Source organism: Nematocida ausubeli, assembly GCF_000738915.1.
Source record: "Nematocida ausubeli strain ERTm6 chromosome Unknown supercont2.2, whole genome shotgun sequence".
NCBI classification, from domain to species: Eukaryota; Fungi; Microsporidia; genus Nematocida; species Nematocida ausubeli.
In genome coordinates this window covers 751,754-776,336 of record NW_026515635.1, presented here as the reverse complement: position 1 = coordinate 776,336, position 24,583 = coordinate 751,754, and the positions used below count along the sequence as shown (strand labels likewise).

Genomic DNA, 24,583 nt, shown 5'->3' with positions numbered 1-24,583 from the left:
AACCTAAAGCACTAAATCAGTAGATCTCTTAGATAAGACAGTGCACTTGTCTATACTCTAAATTCTTTAAAGCCATTGTCTTCCAAGCCAAATAAATTTTAATTTGTTTCTCTCTAATAAAAATAGCAGCAGTGCACTACAAGAAAAATAAATTCAATAATTCGCAGATGAGAACTTTTTCATAAAAGATCCTAGTTTAAGACATTAAGACTAATTACAGTGGACAGACTAAATATATAAAGACCAATCTTATTTACAGAAGACTAAAGCGCATCAATTAAATATAGTGCATATTTACTCCAATAAAATAATATGCACAGGTGCATCTATTGGTGAAAATTTAGTTGTAGTATATATTTTACAAAGGAATCTATTTTTTTATGGCAGATTCACAGCCCACGTGGAAAGACAGAGTTGAGAAATACCGCAAGTTAGAAGACCAGTGGAAAAGAAGCCCGCAAGGACAGATAAACATGATAGTGGAGATAGTCAAAGAAACATCTATACCTGCACTTGAGGCAGGTCTATCAGCCATTATACCGCTGGCCAAGGCAAACACCATGCAGGAGTACACGAGAGATGTATTAGCAGCACTATTTAAGAATTCATCCTCAACAAAGCCGACCACAAAGAAGGCAATAAAAGAGATTATGGAGGCACAGGCTGCGCATAACCCGGCGCAGGTGGTGCTGGCTGCATCTGGGTGCATAAAGGACAAGAACCCGAAGATAATAACAGAGACTCTGAAGATATTAGTGGGACATGCACCGCTGCTGGAAGGACACCTGATGGGACAGATGCTACCGCAGGCAGGATTTCTCTTTGGGCACGGCACAGGGTCTGTGCGGGAGGAGGCAACAAAGCTCTTCCAGATACTTGCAGTGCAGGACCCAGAGCAAGTGTCACAGGCAGTTAGTGCACTGCGCCCTATACAGATAAAAGAGATCTTCCAGCCACCACAGGAGAAGGAGCAGAAGAGCCCAGTGCAGGAGCCAGTCGTGCAGGAAGCCACAGTAGAGGTGCAGAAGACAATTGCACCAGAGATGCACCAGACACCAAGTGCTATAAGTGCCTCATATCCGTGCAGCAGCTCAGAAGAGAATAGTATGCGCACAAGAGTTGAGCCTGCTGAGAAGAAGGCAGCACCAAAGAAGAAGGAATGCCCGGTGCAGCAGAGTAGCAAGCCCAAAGAGTACAAGATTGTGGCCCTTAGCAGCAATTTCTATGAAAGGTTCCAGTCTGCACAGTGGAAGGAGCGGCTGGTTATGGAAGAGCTTGATGAGAAGCTGGCAGACACAGGTAAACTAAGCAGAAATGACACGTATGACGTGATAGATGCGATTCTGAAGCGAGTGGGAGAGAGTAATAATAAGGTCTTTATTGCTGCAATGTCTGTGGCTGAAAAAATAACCGCACGCGAGAAGATACAAGAGTCACTTTCTGTGCAGATTGTCAAAGTTGTTGGGAAAAGGCTGAAGGACAAGAAGGAGCAGGTGCAGCAGTCTGTGACAAGTCTTATTGTTTCTCTTCTGGGAGTGTACAAAGTGTCTGTGCTGCAGGAGCTCTCAGTAATGGCAGTGTCTGACAAGACAGTGCGGCACGGAGCCCTCAAGACATTTGATGCATCGATTGAGCTGGTGAGTGAAAAGGAGATGGAAGACTCAAAGGCATTTAAGGCACTGATTGAGTGCACGAAAGACCAGAGTGCAGACATAAGAAGCCTTGCATGCACCTGCATATCAAAGGTATTTATTAAAAGAGACGAGATTCCTGCACTCAGCGAGATAGAGCAGTACGGAATAGAGAGGCACCTTGCAGCAAAAATAAAGGCGCAGGCTGAGGAGCTCTTCAAGGAAAAGGATGCAGAAATCACAGCAATTATTGAATCCCTCTGCGAAGATATTCGAAACACTTTGATCAAGCCAGAGCCTGTCACACCCATGCGGCCATCGCACGTCTTGAGCAGTCAGCAGGAGAACATGGTACTGAGCCCAATTATAACGCAGTCTTTGAAAAAAGACAAGCCCGTTATTCCAATTCAGGACACAAATCCAGATAACGTGTTTATTGATCAAACTGCACAGATATGCTCAGGTAAGCAGAGTAATACAAATGCTTCAACAAGAACGGCAGGGGAGAGTGAAATTCTGCACTTTATTCAGACAGGAAGAATTAGTGACTCTGTGCTGCAGGTGCTTATTGATGGACTGGGGACAGGCCCTGCAGTGAATGGGCGTATTCTTTCTATACTTTCATCGATAAACATGAGTGAAGAAATGGCTGTTTTGATTAAGGACAGGCTGGAGCGAGTGGAGGTCTCTGACTCACACGCAGTTCTGATGATGGAAGGCCTAAGAAGCAAGGCAGCAAAGGTGATAGGAGAGAAAAGTGCATTTGAAGAGAAGTGCCTTCTTTCTGCTCTCTGCGATGCTCTGATGAAAGGAGAGGGCGTGCCACAGGAGCATATCATGAATGTTCTGGGAATGATTGAGAGTAGGTCTGGAATGATTAAGGATGAAGAGGCATTTGTTATTATAAAGGTGGCAGGGGAAAACGAGTACTGGGACGTACTCTCTGGATTGGATAAAGTCTTCCCGGTGTCCAAGATATTTGCAAGTCTTATCTCACTGGCTGAGACGCAGCCAGTATTCATAAACAGCATCTACTTCCTCCTGCAGAAGACGCCATTTATTTCTAACACATGGATTGAAGGTGCTTTGAATAACCACAGATTTATTTCTTTGCTCGAAAGAGCAGAAACTCCAGCAGCTGCGCATGTAATTGCCCTTCTGAAGAAAGAGAACATCATTACAGCGTACTCGCCGCATGCAAAGAAGGTGAGAAGGTCTGAGGAGGCTGCCACTGATATAAATCTGCTTCTTAATGACATAATAGACCAAAACAGCCAGCAGTCACAGGAGTCTCTGAAGAAGCTGCAGAAGGTTGCAATTGAAAATATGAGTGTTCTTCTAAGAAGTGCATCTACAGTGGTGAATGTTCTTCTTCTTCAGCTGAATGACTCGCTCTCCTCAGGAAGCACATGCTTGAACGTATACACGATTATAAACATAATCAAGAGAATATGCGAAAGTGATCTGTTCCTGGCCACGCTCGATGCAGGTACGCTGCTCAGCCTGGTATCCGACTATATTGTGATCATAACAGGGCAGATGCCCAGGGGCTCTGCATCGCCAGAGGGCATCAAAAAGGAGTGCAGTGAAAGTCTTCTTAAGATGTGTGTGAATGCGCCCTTTCTGAACATGTTCAAAATATACATAAATCTTCTGTCAAATAGGTACAAAGAGGAGAAAGTGCGCGAGATCCTTGTGAAGCTGCTGTGGAAGCACTCCAAGCTTTCTTCTTCTGTGGTCTCTGATAAGACTGTGGTTATGGGCATTATTAACCGGCTGAATGCATTCTACGCAGAGTTCAGAGGTGACATCAAAAGTGACCAGCTGATCTCAAAGGTGCTCCAGCTCCATCTCATTGAAATACTAAAGCACTATGGAGATGAGTTCTTGAAAGTGTTTAAAGTAACTGGTCCTGTGCTGCACCAGGTACATGCACTTGGAGGGCTTAAGCTATAAAAGAAATAAAGAAAGCTGAAAATATAACTGAAATCCTATAGTAGAACTATTTTAAACTATTTCCGTTATTCTGTCTACTTGCGTGTTTTGTTCTTTAATTGTGCATATTCGTTTGCTAATTAAAAGCCTTGTGTCTATTTATATCTTAAATGCACTGATATTTCTGATTGCCGTTAATTCTTCTGCAGTATTTTAAGGTCTATTACTCACATTCACTAGAAAAAATCTTCCAGTGTTACTTTGAGTGAGAAGAGAGGCTTCTGTCTGTTTTAGTGCAAGACAGCTGCATAAACCCATGAGAATAGGAATAGCCAAATATAATCGAATCTAACTAGAATATAATCCAATATAACCAGAATATCTAACCAGAATATAACCGAATATAATCCAATATAACCAGAATATCATTTAAGTTCGGGTTCGGGTTATATTAAGTGCTAGTACAAGCACATGACTGAAATGTCTTATAAGTTAGCAGTATAACAGAATTACGTCTGCTGTTGCTATGTAGGCGAAGATGCAAAAAGTGCGGCAAGAAGAGATTTTATTGGTGCACCCGATATAATCCGAATAAACATTTAAGAAAGATCTTCTACAGACTAAACTCACATAAATATACGCTTCTGCCCAGGAAAATACAATATTCAGTGGTTTATCTTTGTATTCAGTTTTTTCATTTAGCTGCAAAATCTTTACTGCAAAATATTTACAATGCTACTGGACAGAAAGCTGCGCAGAGAAAGAAGAGAATGGATGGACTCAGTAAGAGCAGAGGAAAGGCGCATAGAGTCAAAAAAAAGAAAGGAAATGCTGTACAAGTCGTATGAAAGAGATGTAATAGTGCCAAAAGAAATACGAAATGACATAGATGAAAGCAAGCTTACAGCAGAAGAGGCACTCCAAGATGCAATTTATGCATTTGAGGATGGAGAGAAGGAGGATGAATTTTCCCACACTGAGGCACGACCAATTATCACTACATCAAGGTCACCTTCTGATTCGCTTATTAGATTTGCAAAATCACTGAAGAATATTCTTCCAAATGCAGAAAAGCTAAACAGAGGAAAGCACATGATACAAGAGCTAGTGCAAAGTGCAATCAAAAAGAACCACACAGATCTCATAATGGTGAATGAGAATAGAGGAGTCCCTTCATCTCTTATTATCTCGCATCTACCGCACGGACCCACCACGTACTTCAGCATACACCATCCAAATATTGACACGGAGGAGCCAATAAGCACAGCAATTCCTGCTGTGATTTTCGACAATTTCACAACGCCCCTTGGAATGCGTGTGAAGAGAATTCTTTCCTCACTCTTCCCGCAGCTGCCAGGAAGTGAAAAGCCAAAGAGAATGATAAGCTTCATCAACAGAGAAGACAGCATATTATTCACGCAGTTTAAAAGCACATTCCAAAAGGGCGAAGTCACTCTCCAGAAAACCTCCCCGCAGTTCACAATGAAGCTGTACGAAATACGTGCAGGCACTTTGGACATGACATACGCAGAGAAGGAGTTTGTGTTTAGGCCGTACCTTAACACAGCAAGAAAGAAGTTCTATTTGGGTGAGGAAACAGACGACATCCCGGAAGTGAAGGAAGAAAGCAGCGCAGACCGCAGCAAGGAGAAGGAAAATAAAGACTCTCTAGAGGAGAAAAAGAAAGAAGAGAAAAAGAAGGAAGACAGAAGTATTTGGCAGAGAAGACTCAGCCGAGAAAGCCAGAGGAAGTGATAAGATACTATTAATAGACATATAATTATTTATTTTATTTTTATTTGGATGCAGATTGAGTCTCTTCTTGTACAGTTCTATAAATCTATCCCAGTAGTCAGCCGAATTCTGTTCACAATAAGCATAGGACTAACAGCCCTGACATATCTCAATGTAATTAGTGCATATAATCTGATATATTCCTTTGCGCACATCAAGAAATTGGAGCTCTGGAGGGTTATAACTGCGTTTTTCTATTGGGGACCACCCACCCTTGACACAGTCGTGCACCACTTCTTCATGCTGAAGTACTGCATAATGATGGAGGAGACTGGGAGTAATCCAGCTGAATTTCTGTACATGATTATCATAGGAATGGCGCAGATACTAGTGGCTGCCTCTGTCTTGGGACTGTCCAGGCTCTCTAATGTCCTGTCTACGTATATTATCTATGTCTGGAGCCGTAAGAATCCTTTGATTATTGTGCAGTACATGGGACTGTTCAATCTTCCTGCGTACTACATCCCATGGATCATGTTTATTTTCTCGTATCTCGCAGAAAAGTCACTTCCTACAAATGATTTAGTCGGTATACTGACAGGACACGTGTACTTCTACTTTAAGACAGTGTACACAAAAACAAACCCAGGCAGAGATCCTCTTGCAACACCTGAGATCCTGAAAAATATCTTCATAAAAAAGACAGCTGCAGCTGCACAGGCAGTCCAGACAGAACGAGTTCGAAGGCCAGCCACTCTGGCGGACTTAGAGGAGTAGGCACAAGGATTGTGCTTTATGCCTCTTTCTGTGAGATGCCTGCTGCTCAGATTAAAGCTGCTCAGATTGAAGTAAATTGCTGCTTCTTCTTGACTAAGAGATAGTCTGCAGAGTATTTAGAGCAGAATAGGCAGTGCACTGTCTGGTATAAGGCAGATGCACCGTGCATATTCGGGCTTGTTATGGCTTAGTATCCAGAATAAACTCGCATGCACCAGGGTGGCAGGCCTACTGCAGGGTTTTGGCCTTAGAATATGAATAAATTCTTCTATACTATAAGCCAGACGGCAGTGCAGGCTATTTTAACCTGAATCCTAATACTTTCATTCTAACGTATTTCTTGTTTTGCAATCATTGATTTAGTGCTTTATTCTTTGTACAGTATAGTACTTTGACTGGCATGGTCTTTTATACTGGTCAGTAAATTGTGAAAGAGGCCTTTGTCTTAGTGTGGTAGATTAACACAATCTGAGAAGAGGCCTTTAGACTTCTCTGCAGCTGAATGCGGCTTAACTGCAGGAATATTTGGGGACAGTCTGGTGCATATTGTAATATACATTTTATTTTTATTCTTGGCGTAATGGCAAAGGTAAAGAGAAAGTATGCAGTAGATTCTGATAGCGAAGAAGAGTTTAAAGCAAGCAAATTTGTGGATGTAGAGGCCTCTGAGAATGAGCCGTCTGATGATGGAAGCATGAATTCCTTTATCAATGAGCTAGCAGAAGACGTAGAGGCAGCAGAGGAGGAAGGCCCAGAGATAGAAGCATCCACTGCAGAAGGGCAGGAGAGTATGGAGGAAAGTGAAGAAGAGGGAAATCTTGATGACTTTGAAGAGTACACAAAAACTGTGGAAGAGAGGTACAAGAACATAGACTCCATGGAGGTTGAGGTAACACCGCAGCAGCTGCTTCTGCCGAATGACAAGTCACCAAAGCTGTGGCTGATCAGGTGTGCGCCTGCAAAGGAGAAGCAAATTGTGCTCTCTGTTCTACGGAAGGCCTTCGCCAACAAGATAAATATAACTGCAGTTCTGACAAATGAAATAGTAAAGGGATACATATACATAGAGGCGTACCAGAAACAGGCTGTTCTGCAGGCAATAGACGGGATATTTGGGGCATTTAAAACGAATATCACACAGATCCCAAACAAGGAGATGGCAGATGTGCTGTACATACCAGAGCTAGACCCAGTGATATACAAAGAGGGAAACTATCTCCGAGTGATAAAGGGAGCGCACTCTGGGGAAATAGCACAAATAGATTCGCTTGGGACAGGAAAGGACAAAATCTCTGTAAAGCTGGTCCCAAAGATAAATGACAAGCACAAGCTGTTTAACCCAAATGACTTCAACAAGTCGGAGATATACAAGATGTCAAGTAGCACATGGGTCTATAAAAAGGAAATGTACAAAGACGGGTATTTGCTGAAAAGCATCCCGGTTGTCTATCTAGCAGCAAGTCCAGCAATTACAGGAGAGGAAAAAAGGTGGTTCTCTACTGCAGAGAACAAAAAGACATCAGGCTCGCACTTTGTAAAAGACGAAATTGTAGAGGTTATGTTTGGAGGACTGAAGGGAGCTGTTGGAAAAGTGCTTGTTGTAGAAGAAGAGAACGTAACGATAAAGATAGGAGATAAGAAGATTGTTGTTGCACGAGATGAAATACAGAAGAAGTATGCGATTGGGGATGAAGTTCTGGTGGTCTCCGGAAGAAAGAGAGGAAAGTGTGGATTTGTAGTGGGAATATCAGATAATAAGCTTATGATAGGAATAAACAACTTTACAGAAGAAATTGAGGCAGAGATAGAGGAGGTTGTTCTGAGCTCAGTACCAGATGCACAGCAGGAAAGACCAAAGACCCAAGGAAAGATCCCATCGCGCGGTAAGAGAGACCCACTTGTAGATAGACAGGGAGAAATAACAGCAGGAGAGTACAAAGGGAAGCGTGGAACCATTAAGGATGTTCTGCCTGCCTCCTACAGGATACAGCTTATAACCACGCTGAAGTGCATAACAGTCAAGAAAACAGACTTTGAAATTCACAGAAGAAATGCAACCCCGTCCATGCGAGAAACTAATGAGTCTGAGAAGGAAGAGATGCTCAATAGCATGGCAGTGCCAGCTTACTCTGACTCTTCAGATGAAGAGGACAACAGCACAACGCCAGCACAAGACGAAGGAACCCCCTTGATAGAGTCTGAAGTGTACAGTCCTACAAAGCAAATTAACTCCTTTGACTCTGATGAGTAGACAAAGTGCAACTATGCATTTGGGCACCTGCTGCTTTGTCTACTGTCCCCTGGGACTTTTCCTATTTTTGTAGATTTATTTATGTTGGGAACTTCTGCCTGCCTGGCTGCTAGACACAGAATTTTGGGTCTGCAGGGCTGGGCAAACCAGGCTTTGATTATGGTTTAAATAAAAAGAATACTCTGATAGTCAGATTTATAGCTTGTCTCTTGTGTTTAGTTAAGTAAGCCAGGGTGATTGTAGTACTAGTAGAAAAATTAACCCGTATAAATTATTTCACACTGTAGTGCTAGTTCACTCTGCTTATGATACCCTAAGAATATCTCAATGTCTTTTATCTTCTGGTTATTACACTGTCTTAGTCTTTTCTTCAACTAAGAATACCTTTATGAAATCTTTGCATATTTAATGTACAAGGCAGCCATATTTACTGTACACTCGGCATGCACTGCAGCCTGGTTCTGGGGATATTCTTAGTGCCTCGCATGGCTAATTACCATGACTGGCAGAAAACAGAAATATGCACTTTCACTAACTCAGAAACTGCAAATATTTCAGCACTTAAATAAATCCACCCACATAAATATATCTTGGAATCAGTATAAGTCTTCTATTTTATATATCCCAATTACAACAGTTAGTAAATAAGACTAATTATGCATCCCACCCATACAGGAAAATTCTAGAAAAATCCATGAATCAGGCATTCTATTCCATATAGTCCCAAGAGAATTACTACTATAGGCAGGATATATTTATGTGAGTGCAGGCTACAAAATTAATAGAAACTAGTCTGCTTCTGCAAGTATAATGCATATGCTGATATAACCCGAAATTACAACAGGATACTGCATGTTTTGAGAACGGCAGGTTCATGCGAATTTACTCTTCTCATGGAAGACACTCTCTAGAAGAATTGCATAAAAAATCATAGATCATTTTCAGATAACTCAAATGAGGTGGCAGGGTGATAAGAAGAAGAACTTGTCCTATATACGACAGATGCATGTAAGTCAGGCAGCATACAGAGACTCACCTGCAGATTCCAAGTAATCTTTCAAAGTGAAAAATACTATATTTTGCAGACGCTGTTTTATTATCCTGGCTTTAAATACAAAATATTTGTTGTCCTTGGAAAAGAATGCTTCAGAATGCGAACTCAATTAAAAGAATAATGAAGGAGCTAAGGGATATACATGAGTCTGAGAAGAACAATCTGGAAGGCAATGGGGAGCACGTAGTGCGAATAGGCCCAGTTGACGAAGCAGATATGTATACCTGGCGAGGAAGGATAACACCGCCAGTTGGCAGTGACTATCATGGGGGTGTGTTCTACCTGGATATTAAATTTCCTACAGACTATCCCTTCAAGCCCCCCAGAATTAAATTTCTTACCCGCATATTCCATCCAAACATAAACACCAACGGAACAATCTGTTTGGACATTTTGAATGAGAAGTGGTCTCCAGCCCTCACCATATCCAAGGTAATGATGTCCATCTGCAGCTGGCTGGACGAGCCAAACCCAGACGACCCACTGATGCCAAACATTGCATCTATGTACAAGACAGAGCGCACCAAGTACAGCGAAACGTGCCAGGAATGGACAAAAAAGTATGCACTTGATACAAGTAGCGATATAGATGCGTGGAAATAAGAAAAACACTCCGGGAAATAAATGATGTTTGTTACCTGCATACCCTTCAGACTACTTTTTCTATAATACAGCGTGAATTCGCGTTTTTGTTTTTATGGACAACCCAGACAAGATATTCAAGGAGCCATGGACCCTTGAGGTGCAGCAAGGCAGGGCTGCCCACGGGGAGATCATTGGAAAGACAGAAGCTGCATGGGCAAGGGCACAAGAGGTTCTTCCCAGGGCAAAGGAGACCCTTGCCCGGATACAAGACTCAGCCAAAGAGGTTGCAAGAATCAAAGAGATGATGGAAGAGGCAAAAGAGGATATTGTGCGGATAGAAAGACTAACAGCAGATGTGGAAAAGGAGATACAGACAAAACAGAAAGCACTTAAAATACTAGACAGAATCATTGAAGGCACACAGATATCTAAAGAGGAGATGCAGAGACTGCAGGAGCCAATATTCACAGACGCACAGGAAATAACAAAAATAGAAGAAGCACTGCATAAAGTAAAGAAGTGCCTGAGTATTTCAGAGCCCAGGATTTTGAGCATTCAGTTGGTAAAAGAAAAGCAGAAAGAAGTGCACGCTGTCTCAGCAAAATTTGAGAAGAAGGCAAAAGAGTTCATTCTTAAGAGCTGCCTGAAGAACAAAAAAAGCCCAACAGAAGTGCATACTATACTAAGCAGATACACGGAAATAATAAACTACCTTGTGAACAAAAGAGTATTTGAAGAGTGCATCCACGCGTACGTAACATCCATATCCAAGCTGCACAGGGCGTACATCCACAAAAAGATAGAAGATCTTGCAAAGCCCTTTAGAAAGGCAAAAGACAAAGCCGAGCTAAGCACAAAAATAGAAGAAGCCATGATATCCCTGATACAACTGGCATATTCACTGGCCTCGACTGAAGGATACTTTCTGCTAGAATTATTCACTCCAGAAGAAGAAGACCCAAACATGGATATTCTCAAGGATATATTTGCACAAGCAGAACAGGAAATAGTGGCCTTCCCAGGCATCCTGTATGGCTATGGGTACGAGGTAGGAGTGATTAACCTGCTGGCAAATAAATTTGAGTGGCTTACAACCCCAACATCTACACCATCAGAGACACTTGCAATTCATAGGGTAGATGCCATAGTGCCCCAGATAAAAAAGAAGGTGCAAGACCTAAAGGCAGGATATATGCAGAACATGAAGAAAATAATTGCAAAAGAGTATTCAAAGGAAGGCGCAATTGAGATGGACAAAACATTCTATGCAACTGTGGATGCATCAATACTTCCCTCCATAAACACTGAAATACTAAAGCTAAATCTGGTTCACTCAAGTAAAATATCTGCGCAGTCTGAAAGAGTCTACCAGACAATCAAAAAGGCCTCTATCCTTGGATCTATGCAGGCACACTACCTGGAGAACAAGGGAGTGTATGAGTCTGATGTAGATGCTATTTTGGATGATGAGATAGAGAAGACAACAGGCAACTTAATCTACCTTGCAGAGGAAAAGGTCTTTGAGAAGGAGAAGCTCTCTAGCATAGTGAAAAGAGCAAAGGAAATAATGAATCTTTTAAACAATGTGGAAAACCCATTGGGATTTAGGCTGCAAATAGCATTTAAGGACATGGTTCTTTCTAAGGCAAACTTCCACCAGAAGAATGAAATAGCTGCTGTCCTAACCGACAATAAAAATAGTGTGTAAACAAAAATAAAGTGCAGTATATCATTCAGTTCTTCAGACCTAAGTTTAACTCTACAAATTTACTGAGATATCCTATATGTCTTTGATTCATGGATGGCAATATTTGGGTATCTCAGAATATTCTGAACTTCTGCTTCTTATTTGTCTCTAGAAGAAGTGCTTGAATACAAAGACAAAGCACACTAAAAATCCCATAAGTCTGGAATATGTGTAATAATAAGCTGAAAGGGTTCAAATGGCCCGTAATTATATATTATATATTATATATTAGAGTAATAGCACAGCCGTAATAAGGGAATTCTTCAAAGTAAACGGGCTAATAAGATTTTACTATAAAGGGCGCTCTTCAAAGTAAACAGGATATAAATGAAGTACTACAAAGATTCTATTACAAAAGATTCTACTAATAAGATCCTACTATAAAGATTCTACTAAAAATGAAGTACTACAAAGATCCTACTACAAAAGATGTTCTTCACATAACAGTCTTCAAAATGGATGTTCTTCACATAACAGGCTTTTCTTCTCTAAATAAATCCTCTGGGAATTCTTCTTTGCTAAAACAATTTGAATTAAACTTTAGCTCCTCTGGAGATGAGAATGCACTGCGTGCCTGCTGGACATTTGCCTTTCTAGATGATACACGTGCTAGAAAGCCCTAAAAAGTGCAGTCTGCACTTAGTCTCTGGTATACCTGTCCAGTAGAATAATTAGTGATTTAGTAATTTCTTTTTGTTTCTTGTATGGGAATAGAATCCACTTCAATCAAGAGTATTCTTCGGATTCGCCCGCCCCACAAAGACAAAAGCCTAAGAGTAAGAGATAAGACAGTTTATGTAGATAAGAACAGCCAGGAGGAACTATCCTTTCTCTTTGATGCTGCGTACAAAAGTGACAGCACGCAGGAAGACATATACAGGAACATTGAGGTGTATTTAGACAATATTGCAAGGGGAATAAATACTTCAATTCTAGCATACGGAGCAACAGGCTCAGGGAAAACATACACAATGTGTGGAACCTCTGCAGACCCTGGGATAATTCCCCGGATGGCAAGTGATATATTTGGACGATACACAGAAACCCTTTCTGTCCTGTTTAAGGTTGGAATAGAAATGACGTATATTGAGATTTACAACGAAAAAGTGTATGACCTGCTTGTAGAAGAGCCTGTCTCTCTTCCAGTCAGAGAAGACTCGCAGGGAAGAGTAGTTATACAAGGTGTTCTGGAGAAAAAGGTCCGGACTGAAAAGGAGTTTGAAGAACTCTTTAACAAGGGCGGTCATAGAAGAAAGCAAAGAAAAACACTTTTAAACACGGAGAGTAGCAGAAGTCATGCAGTTGTCACACTTTTCATCACGCTCTCAACAGACTCAACCATGGTTAGAACAAAGATCAATCTGGTGGACCTAGCAGGAAGTGAAAACAATAAAAGGACAGGGAATGAAGGCGTAAGCATGGTTGAAAGTGCAAGCATAAACAGAAGTCTTTTTGTGCTTAACAAAGTAATTGAAAGCTTAGGGCAGGGAAGTGCCAGAATTCCATACAGAGACAGCAAACTCACAAGAATTCTGCAAGATTCACTAGGCGGTATGAGTGACTGTGCCCTTATTGTAAACATACAGGGAGATTCATCTGCTGAGACAATTAGTACGCTTGCTTTCTCAGGGAAGAGCAGAAAGGTCAAGCTGAAGCCACAGAGCGAGAAGATTGCCTTTAATAAATGGACTGATATCGTAAAGGACCCACGGCCTGCTCGTATGCCCATACGGGGACACTCTGCCTCTGCTACATCTCTACGCCCAGTCTACACGCATGCAGGTAGCTCCATGGGATACGGGAAAAAGAGCAGCAGTGAAAATAGAGCTCCAAACAGCAGTGAAAGAGAAGAAAAAAAGAAGCACAAAAAGTCTGAAGCAGATCATACTCTAAAGAAGCCGAGGGAAAAAAAGCAGAAAGTTGCAAGAGAATACAAGAAACAAAGCATAGAGGCAATTTTAGAGATTGTAAATAGTCAAGATTTTCTGAGAATAAAGTCCCTTCCAATGATAGGAGATCAGCGAGCTGAAAAGATTATCAAGTACGCCCAAAAAAACCCCATCGTAGATATCAATGAACTGCTGCAGGCAGGGATTACAAAAAAAATACTCGCCAACTTAGTGATCTAAGTGGCATGCTGTGTGGCAGTATTGCATGCACCAAGTGCTTTAATGCTTGGGATATACAGGCACTGCAGGCTGCTAGTTGCAGAATGCGCCTGCCAAGCAATGAAATTATGGCTGTATAGGTATATGTTATGGCTATATAAACCAAAGTATATTTATGCTTAAAGAAGCACAGTTACTTTGCAGAATGAGCTTCTGTCTTCTGCGAGTAAAAAGACTCTCTATGAAGCATGAAATATCCCATTAAAAGCCAGAATAAAAAGACCTATTTAATCATATTAGAAATAGAAATATTTAGCACACAGTGCATATTTAAATATTATACACTGCATTGTAATCTGCAGAAGGTCATTCTTCCTTTGTCTGCTAGATATAACTCAATATAACTCAATATGACAGTAGTAATAAGTGCTTTATCCAGAATATTTTTACTCTGCGATTCTTTTAGTCAGGTCTTCTACAGGCTCTGTGTGCCCAGAGACAAAGTACAAGCATAAATGCAAAGATATAATATGAAAGAAATTCTGTTTTATTTATCCTCTTTGAAACCCACTGCTATTGCTTCCGTATGTAAGTTTCTTTGGGTTAATAAATGAAAAGTCATCTAAGTCTGACTTTTTGTTGCTACACCCTGTATCAAATATCAACGACTTCTCAAATGGCTGGGGAAAAGAAAAGTTGTCTCCTATGATGCTTTCAATAAACGCGGAGTCGTCTGAAAAAAAGTCTAGTTCATTAAAGCTGTATGTGCTTGTTTCTGGCTTTGCTGTGGGCTGTATGAACTGCTGTATGTGCGAGGTATATGAAGTAGAGGCAGGAGTAAACACAGGTGTTGGGTTAGGCAGGCTTGAGTCTTTGAACAGATCAATGTCTACGGAAGACATTTCTGGCCGCTCCTTTGGCCTTTGCAGGGGCTTGCCCATTGGAAGCATCTTCTTCTTCTCGTCCATCTTTGTGTCCCGAATGTATGTCTTCAAGCTTCTCTTTTGTTGTGCAAATGTTTGTGGCCTGGGGACTCCTGGCATGCCGCACATGTATTTGCTGTATGTGTATAGATTTGTCTCCCGCCTTAGGTCTCTCTCCAAAGCATCGCAGAAAAGGGCATCATGAGGGACCGAGTACCAGAAGAAAACCTTCTGCTTCTTCTGTGTTCGAATGCACCCATTTTTGTACAAGAATTCAAGAAAGTCAGATCGGGGTGATTCAAGGGTTGCATCTATGCCAGGCTTTAGGTTTCTGAGGTCTGAGAAGACACCCTCCTCGAACTTTTTGTGGCTTGCAATGTGTCTCCCTGCGTTCTGGAATCTCCACACAAGAACCTTCACGATATCTGTCCCTGTGATGTAAAAGTGCATATTCCAAAGAATGCAGTGGATGTAGTCTCCATTCTTTAATTGGTACTTTCTAATTCTTTCTCCCTCCCGGAAGTCCTTTGGTGAGTTAGCTAGGAAATGAAACAGCTCCTTATCACCCTGCTCTTCTAACTGGTTATAATTCATAATCAACAACACAGACTTTGGCTTATATTCCGGGGGTGAAACAGTTTCATAGAAACCGTTTCATAGAACAGCAAATAAACAAACATTCGATCCTGAATATTTTATTTTCACACCATCAGGGATTTCAGCAGTAGCAGAAAGAAGAGTTAAAATTACTTTTCTGTAAAAATATTTGAGCATGCGCAAGCCAAAGCCATCTGCGAGGGCAAAAAAGATGAATATTCCTGGGAAAGAGAAAACATGCACTATTGCAGTCCAGCCAATCACTGAAGATGCTATGGAGGTTCTTCTGCGTGCTGACAACTATCAGATGTTTCGAAAGACTTCATCTAATAAGACAAATGAATATGCGGAAACAATTACAAAACTCCTTGAGGAGCAAAAGGCCCTGGAGAAAGAAGAAGCAGATGAAAAGAAGGAAGATGCCTTCTGTGCAAATAAGATCGAAGTTTCTGAGGAGTGCACCTCAAAACCTGCAGATGCCGCATCTACAGAAGAAATAAAGGCAGTGGCTAGTGAGGAGAAAACAGAAGAGAAAAAAGAGACAGGAAATAAAATAGTAACTCTCAGTTCATGGGCCATAAAGCTAATTGAAAACACATCAGGAACTCTGGAAGTAATTATTCTTGGCATGATAAAAGACACAAATGATATCATTCAAAGCTCTTTTATCAAGAAAAGAATTTCTTCCCACTCTGTTATGTCAAAGAACACAACGTACATTCTTGAGAATGCATGCGACTGCACAGTACTTCCATACGCAGGCTTCAGAGAAAGCACACAGAAAAAGTTCGAAAATGGGTTTCCGTCGACCTGGAGCATTATTATCCGGGCTGAGGTGAAGTATATACAGAACCTGGGAAAGTCTGAGAAGCCACTTCCAAAGCCAAAGAGCAAAAAAAGAAAGAAGTGGCTCAGCTAAATAAATACCTAAATAATGTAATTGTGCCAGTTTAATCATATTTCTTCAACACGCATTGATGTGCCAGAAGTGTTTCTTCTTTCCATCCTCCTTTAAGTCTTAATAATTATTCTTCTGCTGCTATTATACAGTGCACACTCGGAATATTATGTGCAGGGGAATTCTCTGAGTATCTGGCAACCAATAGAAACTATCCTATGCAGCTCAAGAATGCACTTGCTGATAGACGCATAATATAGTCTGCACTTTCACGGATCCATGCACAAAATATCCCTCTGCACTATACGCCATTGCAGAAGCACAAAAAAGTCACTGTCCTATGGGGTGTCAGTGCGAAGTTAACTGGCCAATTTATGTTGGTATTAAACACTGTCTACTGAATATTTCCCAAGTAGTCATCATTTATCGTGGCTACCCCGAATATTTTTGTTGGCTCAATTTTCACTCCTATGAGCTTCAGCCGTACAATGCTGTCCTTTACTATTGCAGATCCCCCGTCGTGCTGAATTATGCTGGAGTGCGCGCCTGCTTCTATAAACTGCCCAGACAACTGATGTATACTTATAAACACAGAGAGTGGGCCTATATAACAAAATACCCCCATCTTGTTTATCTCATGAACTACAGCATTTGCCACTTCGTTCTTCTTTGGGAAAAGAGTCAGCGCCGAGTACTCTGCCAGAAAAGTGCCAGACCCAGTGGCGCTGTCAATTTCTGTTGTGTACAAGTTGTCTATGGAGATGATGCTAATAATGTATCCGCACTCTGCCATGCACTTGCCCTCCACCTCAGAGACTAGTCTTTTTCTTACAGTTTCCTCTATTTTCTTTCCCAGGTACTTTGGCTCCAGCACAATCCTCTCCTCCATCTGCCTTATGTAGAACATGGGAGCACAATCAATATGGAATATAAAAGAAAAGAATGAGAGCCGAAATGAAAATAAAAGATAACCCCCCACTCAGGGGAGAGAAGTATTTCAATGCGGAGTAAAAATTTGCAAAGATGTTTGAGAAGAATATCCGCTCGGCAAGAAGTATTTCGCACATAGCAAGAGGAAACGTAGACCCAGACGATAAAGAGAAAGAATTTTCATTACACGAAACTAATACACAAACAATGGATAAAGAATGTACAGACATAATTGAAGACGCGTTTAATCCGATTAAATGCACAACATGGCAATCAAAGAAGAACTTGGTAGATAGAATTGAAGAAGACCACCCTACACACAAAAGCATAGAGTACAACATAGAGGAAAAGAAGAGTGTGCTGCCTCCAATTGGGAAAGGCCTCAAGGAAAAAGGCAAAAGACACATTCTTCTGAACAGCATAAAAATAGACTCTTTCTCCTCTACTCCTGCAGCAGAACCCCTAAAAGACCAGTTCTTTGAAGAGGTCTATGCGTTTGCAAAGAAAAGAGGCATCTCCAGCAGCGAAAATTTAATATGCGCAATTTCGAAGGACCAGGAGGGCAGTCGGTTTATCCAGAAAAAACTAGATGGAGCCAGTGCAGAGGAAATAGCAATGACCTTTGAGGAGATCTGTCCATGGATAGGAGACTTAATTGCAGATCTGTTTGGGAACTATGTTGTGCAGAAGTTCCTTGAAATTGGAACACATGAGCAGCGGGAGAAGATATTCTCTGCCATGGAGGGAACGATCATTCCTCTTGCTTTGCACATGTATGGCTGCAGAGTTATCCAAAAGGCCCTTGAGTGTAAGGATATAAACAGAAAAATTGTAGAAAGAATCAAGGGGCACGTGATAGATCTTGTTTGCGACCAGAATGGAAACCATGTGGTCCAGAAGTGCGTTGAGTGTGTTGATTCTGATTTTGTAATTAAGGAGTTTGAAGAAGATGCAGTATCCCTAAGCCGGCACCGGTATGGCTGCAGGGTCATTCAGAGGATTTTTGAGAACAGCACAAAGTGCGCAAGCGCAATTGACAAAATAATTAGCAATGCCAAGCTGCTTGTAGAGGACCAGTACGGCAACTATGTGATACAGCATATATTAGAGAAAGGGACTCATGCGCACAAGAGAAAGATCATCACAGACCTTTCAGACAACATAGCAGAGTACAGCACACATAAATTTGCATCAAACGTCATGGAGAAATGCGTTATATGCGGAACCATGGAAGACCGAAAGCATATGCTCAAGCAGCTCAAGTCAGCTGTTGGTCCCTCAGGCGAGGACATGCTTATTCATATAACAATGGACAAGTTCGGAAACTATGTAATTCAGAGGCTTCTAGATGTGCTAACAGGAGCTGACAAAGAGGTTCTAATGGCGCATCTTAAAGCAAATATCTCGGACTTAAAGAAAAGCTCATATGCAAAGTGCATTATATCAAAGCTAGCTCTTCTTGACTCTAAGAGAGAATAAATCCTATTTAAATTTATTCAATTTATGTAAAGCAGGCTCTTCTGCTAGATATCATTTTGTTGAAAAGTATTTGGCAGCCAGTCTGTCTATTTTTATCTCTTATATGCTCACTAAGAGTGCCCACCTGGTTGGCACAGTGCATCGATTCACTCTAATTGGATGGTCTTAGCAGCCTATAGTCTGCCTTTTCCATGAACTTCAGCCTATATACTAGACTTGCTTTAGTGAGACTATGCCCTATTATAAATTGCTTATTTGAAGGCAAGTGCTGCCAGGCTAAATAAATTCACTTAAGAAAATCACCTTGGTTTGAAGTGTTCTGACAAACTGAAAGAATAATTGTGCTATACAGACATATCTATTGAGATTAGTCATGCGTGTCTACTGGCTACACTAGTACTATTTTTATTAAAGTTCCTTGGGCATAACTAAAAAGCACTGCACTACAGCACAAAAAGTATATTGAGAAGACAGTGCTGAAGAGGCATAGAAAAAGAAGACTAAAAGTGCTTAAAAATAAGGAGGTCTACCTCCAGGTTATCATTCGCAGCAGCTAACTGGCAGTCTGTCTGTCCAATATACCACACTCGGAAAGAGCGGTGCATACTTTTCAGAGCAGTGCCGCGTTCTCTTCTGCAATGTAAGTTGTTTAAATTTAAAAATACATTATTTATTCTTCTGCTCTGCCTTCTTTGCCTTTGCCTTTTGCTTCTTTGCCTTGGGCTTTTTCTCTTTCTGCATCTTTACTGTAAATCCGTCGGGAATTGTTGGAATTGGAAGTGTCTCCATGTCAGGCATGTCGTTAAATGAAGGTCCTGCAAATATCTCCTTTTTTGTGGCAGCTCCCTTGTTGGATTTCATTGCGTCTTTTTTCTTTTATTTTTTTATTTCTTACGGCCCTGGGCAAAATGAACGCTGTTAACGAAAGAAAGCAAGAAGACGACACAAAGAAGAACCAGAAGCAGTTTAGATTTCCTGGTGTAAAAAAACACTTTACTACTGTTAAGGGATACACTACAGAAATCAACCAGCTGAAAGACACCATAGAAAGCACCAAGAAGAGGCTGAACAGCCGCATTGAGGAGTTCAGAAAACAGACTGGGCAGAAGGAGCTGTATGACTCCAGAGACCAGATCCAGGAGAAGATTGCTGAGCTGCAGAAGGAGAAGAAGAGAATGTTTGATGAAGTAAATATTGCAAGGAACGAGCTCAGAGAACTTTCCCAAACCGTTGGTGAGGAGAAGAAGATGATGAACATGCAAAGCACTGCTGATCTAAAGAACAAGCTTATGTCTATTGATAACAGAATTATCGAAAAGCCATTGAATGTGAAGGAGGAGAGAGATATCAGCAATGAGAAGAACCAGATCCGAAAGATGCTCTCAATGCAGGACATCTTTAAGGAGAAGGATGAAAAGATCAAGGAAATGGAAGACCAGAAGAAGAAGAAGGAGGCAGTTCTGTCTGTGAAGAAACAGGAGCTGGAGATCCAGAACAAGCTTCTTCTTGAAGTAAAGGAAAAGATCGATGCAGTCAAAAAGACTGTCTACCCAGAGGACATAAAGAAGATGCAGGCCTCTGTGGCATCAATCAATGCTGAAGTAGCTGTTCTGTCCAAGAAGAGAACCGATGAGTTTGAGATCATCAAGAAGAAGAGCGAGGAGTTTGACCTGAAGGCTGCAGAAATTGAAGTTGCAAAGAGCCGAAAGGATGCTCTCATTGAGCAGGAGAAGCTTATCTCTGACCTCCAAGAGGATAAGGAAAAGATGGAGATGAATCTGCACGGAAACCCAGCAGAGAAGCTGAAGTGCGTTAAGTCCTCTCTCTCTAAGTACAACATACCAGCAAAGAGCGGAAAGAGCCAGCTCATTACGCTGCCACTTCACCTAGTTAGCCAGCTAGTTATGTTTAGAATTGCAATTCCAAAGACAGTAGCTGATGTGGAGAAGACTCTCCAAAAGATTGATACTGTTGTAAAGGCAGAAGAAGAAAGCTTCCTTTCAAAGAAAGAACAGCTATCCATTGACATAGCAGCAATTGCAGAGAAGATACAGAAAGAGAAAGAGACTCACAAGAAGATGCCTCGCCCTGTCTTCCCTCGTCTGCTGGAATAAGTGCAATTAATAAACTAGTTTGCCCTTAATGGATTTTATCTATACTGACTGCGCCCAGTCTAGTGTTTTTTATCTTAAACAGTCCTTTACACAAAGAATATATACATATACACATCCATGTGCATCCTTTGCAACATGATTTCTTACAGGTGTGATAAATAGTTGTTTGAATCCAATATGCTGCATACTCCCCTACTGAAAATGAATAGCTGTGTCATTGACTTTATATTATCTGCTTTTCCTTTAGATACATTGCATATGCATACCTCTATACTCGCAAGTGCCAAGCCCCAATGCAAATGAAAAGATATAATGGAGTACATGCCTTAGAAATGTCTTTAAGAATAGAAGTTTGTTTATGCCAGGTGAATGCGCTTACAATAAAAAGAATGACATTGCAGGCCAGAATATACTCCATAGCATAACCCGAACCTCGAATGCAACAATATATGCTGAGTGACTTGTGTGCAATAAATGTTTAAAATTAAGCCCTACAATGTAGATGCGCCAAACCATTTCAGTATTTATCTTCTTTTAATTCTAAAAATAAATGTGTCTTTTCTATAAAAACTTTTTGTGCTGAAGAGTTTTCATACCATAATATAGAGAAGAAACTAAAAATAAAAAGAATAGTTTGCAAACAAAACAAAAAGAAAAAGTATATAGAATAGATATATATTAAGAAAACACAAACAATATAAACCACGCACACTCAATCTATCTTTGAAAGACTGTTTGCTGGAAAGGCAGAAGGATACATAAACTCAATTATAAATGAATAGCTAATCATGGTAAAATTTATTTAAGATACTAAAAAGTATAATAGATTTACACAATGGTTTTCATAGACACCAAGCACACTAATGGCTTTGTATAAGGAAGTATAGTGAAAACAGAGCTAAAACAGCACGCTCTAGACACTGCACACTCACCCGACAGAAAAGTATTTAATATTTGTTTCCTGCTCAATATATTTAGCAAACCGTAGCATGCCGCCATGCTTTACTTCCATCTTAACTATTTGCTTCATATAGCATATGCTCAATTGTAGCCAGGCTGACCATCTGCATATTTCTGTTCATGACACTTTTAAACTCATCCTCAGGTATGGGATACTCTGCAAGCTTGAAAAGTATTTGCATTCTCTGGTCCTGCTCTGTGATGGAGTCCGTTATATATCGCCGGTGGCCAACCTCCACCAAGGCAGATGCTGCGTGAAAAAGAACAGGGAAGCCCCGGGTATAAAACAGGTCCAGTATCGCAGCATATATTCCAGGAGACAGCCGGGAAAAAAGCGTAAGATACCACCCCGCAGAATAGTCATGCGAAGAGTTGCTAATCACCTGTATGCTCTTTCGTATTGCCTCTGGAAGAGTTAGATTGAGCACCCGCCCGTGCACGCTTAGCACCTTAGAGACCAAAGAAAGCTTTTTGTCAAAGAGTCTTTCTATTCTGTTCTTCTTAATTGTGTGGCAGAGAATGAAGAACGCGTCTTCAGGCATAAAAAAGTGCAAAAGAAATGCTGCATAGTAGGAAAGGCCCTGGCAGTACTCAATTAAGATGTTGTGCTTGGCAAAGGCCACAAGAACCTCTTTCAACTCTCTTTTTCTCTCACTCACATTGTAGCTTCGCATCTCAGAGTCAAGCACGCCCATAGAAAAAGACTTTGAGCCAACAGATCTCTCAATGTCAACCTCAATATTCTGAAGCGCCTCGTATGGTATCTCAGACACCTTCAGCGTGTTAAAGTCAGTCTGCACTGGGGTACACATAAGCTCTTTCCACACTGCAGCTCTTGTTTTCATAAACTGTGTCTTGTTTTTTGTATATGAAAGGGTGTTTCAGAATGAAAATTTTTAATGCCGCAACAGATGAATAAAGAAACATTCCCGCCATACAAAGTGCAATCAATTGAGCTCGCTGAGATAGGAGAGGAGGCAATTCTGTTTGCAAAGAATGAAATGCCTGGAATTAGGTATCTGTCTGAGAAGTACAGAGAGACAAAGCCTCTAACAGGCGCCAGAATATCCGGATGTCTTCACATGACCGTCCAGGCAGCAGCCATGATTGAGCTCCTTGTGGAAATGGGGGCTGAGGTAGCTTGGTGCTCATCAAATGTTCTGAGCACAGAAAACAAAGCCGCAGCTGCTCTTGCAAGCAGAGGGCTAAGCATATATGCATGGAAGGGCGAAACAGACGAGGAGTACAAGTGGTGCATTAGAGCTGTTTTATCCAAATGGGAAAACGGCCCAAACTTGATAATCGATGACGGAGGAGACCTTACAAACCTTCTTCACACGGAGTACACTCATTTAATACCAGGCATCATAGGGCAGACAGAACAAACCACCACAGGAACGCACATTCTGCAAAAAATGCACGAAAGCGGAATCCTTAGAATCCCAGCAATCTGCATCAACGAAAGCGTGATGAAGAGCAAGTTTGATAACATCTATGGATGCAGGGAGTCTTTGACAGACGGAATAAAGAGGGCAACCGACGCCATGATTGCAGGAAAGAGAGTGCACGTGTGCGGATTTGGAGATGTTGGAAAGGGGTGCGCGCAGGCAATGGCCAAAATGGGCGCAGTTGTGACAATTTCTGAGATTGACCCAATATGTGCCATGCAGGCTGTGATGGAGGGATACCAAATAAGAAGAGTTGACCAGGTCGCCCCAGAGGTAGACATATGGGTAACAGCAACTGGAAACAGAGACATCATCACATCAGAGGACATTCTTCGCATGAAGAACATGGCAGTTCTTTCCAACATAGGACACTTCAATGTAGAGATCGATGCAGACTGGATCTACAAGAACGCAGTGAAGAGAGTGCCTATGGGAAACAATGCAGAGAGGATTGTCCTGCCAAACAACAAGTCAGTTATTCTGCTGGCGGAAGGAAGGCTTGTTAATCTGGGATGCGCAACAGGACACTCCAGCTTTGTGATGAGCACAAGCTTCTGCTGCCAGACGCTTGCAGCCATGCGGCTTTGGAGGGACTTCAAAGCAGGAAGTGAGAACAGAGGGGCAGTTCTATTCTTAACAAGAGAAGAAGACGAGGAGATAGCAAGAATGCACCTTGAAGGGCAGGGACACTCTCTAACCAAGCTGTCGCAAACACAGGCAGACTACCTCAACATTCCAGTGGCAGGCCCATACAAGAGTGCAAGCTATAAATACTAGTTGCAGGGCTGTTTGCTAAAGGACGTATATCAACTAATGACTACAGGCATACGCCTTTATATTAATCAATTAGTTGGCTAGATATAATCCAAACAGGCGCAAAATAGGAAGTGATTTTAATAAAGAGCCAGTTTTAATATAAGCTTAAATACCAATTCAGAGATAAATCGTTTTTAACGTGCCCAAAAGGGAGTAATATTTCAGCCAGAAGACATTAGTATTTTAGACTCTAATAGGGGTAGTTGTCAAGTGAGTTTTATTTTTATACTTTTGCAAGTGCCTTTGGTGACTGTGATATCTTGTATAAGCGATGAGTGTATTTCTTACTGTTGACATATTCTGCTTGCTTTAATATACTTTTAGAATTGGTAGTCTTCTGATATATGGAAAATCTTTTGGAAAGTGAAATTATCATTGATGGACTCTTGTGGTCTCAGAATAATGATGTGAGATTTTTCCACAATTTTATTTAGTTAATACACACTCGATTAGCAGCTAGTGATATAAAAGACAGTGCATAGTGTACTAAAAAGTTGTAATATAAAATGCTTGCTTTCTACATAAATGAAATTGAGCTATAATTCGGGAATTTACAGATGCATCGATTTTTTGTTAGTAGAGTGTGCGTTTTTAAT

General features: G+C 41.2%; 16 protein-coding genes across 16 annotated transcripts; 12 read left to right on the top strand and 4 right to left on the bottom strand.

Moving 5' to 3' along the window:
• Window positions 1-380: 380 nt before the first annotated feature.
• Window positions 381-3,587, top strand: NESG_01049 (uncharacterized protein; the record flags this gene model as incomplete). The annotated part of the gene is made up of 1 exon (XM_053048688.1): window positions 381-3,587. One exon carries the CDS (start codon window positions 381-383, stop codon window positions 3,585-3,587), a length of 3,207 nt encoding a protein of 1,068 aa, XP_052905448.1.
• Window positions 3,588-4,298: 711 nt separating this feature from the next.
• Window positions 4,299-5,321, top strand: NESG_01048 (uncharacterized protein; the record flags this gene model as incomplete). Its single annotated transcript, XM_053048687.1, has 1 exon — window positions 4,299-5,321. One exon carries the CDS (start codon window positions 4,299-4,301, stop codon window positions 5,319-5,321), a length of 1,023 nt encoding a protein of 340 aa, XP_052905447.1.
• A 48-nt stretch (window positions 5,322-5,369) lies between these two features.
• Window positions 5,370-6,077, top strand: NESG_01047 (uncharacterized protein; the record flags this gene model as incomplete). Its single annotated transcript, XM_053048686.1, has 1 exon — window positions 5,370-6,077. One exon carries the CDS (start codon window positions 5,370-5,372, stop codon window positions 6,075-6,077), a length of 708 nt encoding a protein of 235 aa, XP_052905446.1.
• Window positions 6,078-6,657: 580 nt separating this feature from the next.
• NESG_01046 (uncharacterized protein) lies at window positions 6,658-8,328 on the top strand (the record flags this gene model as incomplete). The annotated part of the gene is made up of 1 exon (XM_053048685.1): window positions 6,658-8,328. The coding sequence occupies one exon, from the start codon at window positions 6,658-6,660 to the stop codon at window positions 8,326-8,328; it is 1,671 nt and encodes a 556-aa protein (XP_052905445.1).
• A 954-nt stretch (window positions 8,329-9,282) lies between these two features.
• Window positions 9,283-9,381, top strand: NESG_01045 (uncharacterized protein; the record flags this gene model as incomplete). Its single annotated transcript, XM_053048684.1, has 1 exon — window positions 9,283-9,381. One exon carries the CDS (start codon window positions 9,283-9,285, stop codon window positions 9,379-9,381), a length of 99 nt encoding a protein of 32 aa, XP_052905444.1.
• Window positions 9,382-9,469: 88 nt separating this feature from the next.
• NESG_01044 (uncharacterized protein) lies at window positions 9,470-9,985 on the top strand (the record flags this gene model as incomplete). Its single annotated transcript, XM_053048683.1, has 1 exon — window positions 9,470-9,985. The coding sequence occupies one exon, from the start codon at window positions 9,470-9,472 to the stop codon at window positions 9,983-9,985; it is 516 nt and encodes a 171-aa protein (XP_052905443.1).
• Window positions 9,986-10,079: 94 nt separating this feature from the next.
• NESG_01043 (uncharacterized protein) lies at window positions 10,080-11,675 on the top strand (the record flags this gene model as incomplete). Its single annotated transcript, XM_053048682.1, has 1 exon — window positions 10,080-11,675. One exon carries the CDS (start codon window positions 10,080-10,082, stop codon window positions 11,673-11,675), a length of 1,596 nt encoding a protein of 531 aa, XP_052905442.1.
• A 743-nt stretch (window positions 11,676-12,418) lies between these two features.
• NESG_01042 (uncharacterized protein) lies at window positions 12,419-13,843 on the top strand (the record flags this gene model as incomplete). Its single annotated transcript, XM_053048681.1, has 1 exon — window positions 12,419-13,843. One exon carries the CDS (start codon window positions 12,419-12,421, stop codon window positions 13,841-13,843), a length of 1,425 nt encoding a protein of 474 aa, XP_052905441.1.
• A 530-nt stretch (window positions 13,844-14,373) lies between these two features.
• On the bottom strand, window positions 14,374-15,339 carry NESG_01041 (uncharacterized protein; the record flags this gene model as incomplete). Its single annotated transcript, XM_053048680.1, has 1 exon — window positions 14,374-15,339. The coding sequence occupies one exon, from the start codon at window positions 15,337-15,339 to the stop codon at window positions 14,374-14,376; it is 966 nt and encodes a 321-aa protein (XP_052905440.1).
• A 178-nt stretch (window positions 15,340-15,517) lies between these two features.
• NESG_01040 (uncharacterized protein) lies at window positions 15,518-16,261 on the top strand (the record flags this gene model as incomplete). Its single annotated transcript, XM_053048679.1, has 1 exon — window positions 15,518-16,261. One exon carries the CDS (start codon window positions 15,518-15,520, stop codon window positions 16,259-16,261), a length of 744 nt encoding a protein of 247 aa, XP_052905439.1.
• Window positions 16,262-16,634: 373 nt separating this feature from the next.
• Window positions 16,635-17,147, bottom strand: NESG_01039 (uncharacterized protein; the record flags this gene model as incomplete). The annotated part of the gene is made up of 1 exon (XM_053048678.1): window positions 16,635-17,147. One exon carries the CDS (start codon window positions 17,145-17,147, stop codon window positions 16,635-16,637), a length of 513 nt encoding a protein of 170 aa, XP_052905438.1.
• A 116-nt stretch (window positions 17,148-17,263) lies between these two features.
• NESG_01038 (uncharacterized protein) lies at window positions 17,264-18,649 on the top strand (the record flags this gene model as incomplete). Its single annotated transcript, XM_053048677.1, has 1 exon — window positions 17,264-18,649. The coding sequence occupies one exon, from the start codon at window positions 17,264-17,266 to the stop codon at window positions 18,647-18,649; it is 1,386 nt and encodes a 461-aa protein (XP_052905437.1).
• A 666-nt stretch (window positions 18,650-19,315) lies between these two features.
• NESG_01037 (uncharacterized protein) lies at window positions 19,316-19,510 on the bottom strand (the record flags this gene model as incomplete). Its single annotated transcript, XM_053048676.1, has 1 exon — window positions 19,316-19,510. The coding sequence occupies one exon, from the start codon at window positions 19,508-19,510 to the stop codon at window positions 19,316-19,318; it is 195 nt and encodes a 64-aa protein (XP_052905436.1).
• A 47-nt stretch (window positions 19,511-19,557) lies between these two features.
• NESG_01036 (uncharacterized protein) lies at window positions 19,558-20,763 on the top strand (the record flags this gene model as incomplete). Its single annotated transcript, XM_053048675.1, has 1 exon — window positions 19,558-20,763. The coding sequence occupies one exon, from the start codon at window positions 19,558-19,560 to the stop codon at window positions 20,761-20,763; it is 1,206 nt and encodes a 401-aa protein (XP_052905435.1).
• Window positions 20,764-21,776: 1,013 nt separating this feature from the next.
• NESG_01035 (uncharacterized protein) lies at window positions 21,777-22,568 on the bottom strand (the record flags this gene model as incomplete). The annotated part of the gene is made up of 1 exon (XM_053048674.1): window positions 21,777-22,568. One exon carries the CDS (start codon window positions 22,566-22,568, stop codon window positions 21,777-21,779), a length of 792 nt encoding a protein of 263 aa, XP_052905434.1.
• A 66-nt stretch (window positions 22,569-22,634) lies between these two features.
• On the top strand, window positions 22,635-23,948 carry NESG_01034 (S-adenosyl-L-homocysteine hydrolase; the record flags this gene model as incomplete). The annotated part of the gene is made up of 1 exon (XM_053048673.1): window positions 22,635-23,948. One exon carries the CDS (start codon window positions 22,635-22,637, stop codon window positions 23,946-23,948), a length of 1,314 nt encoding a protein of 437 aa, XP_052905433.1.
• Between the last annotated feature and the right edge of the window lie 635 nt (window positions 23,949-24,583).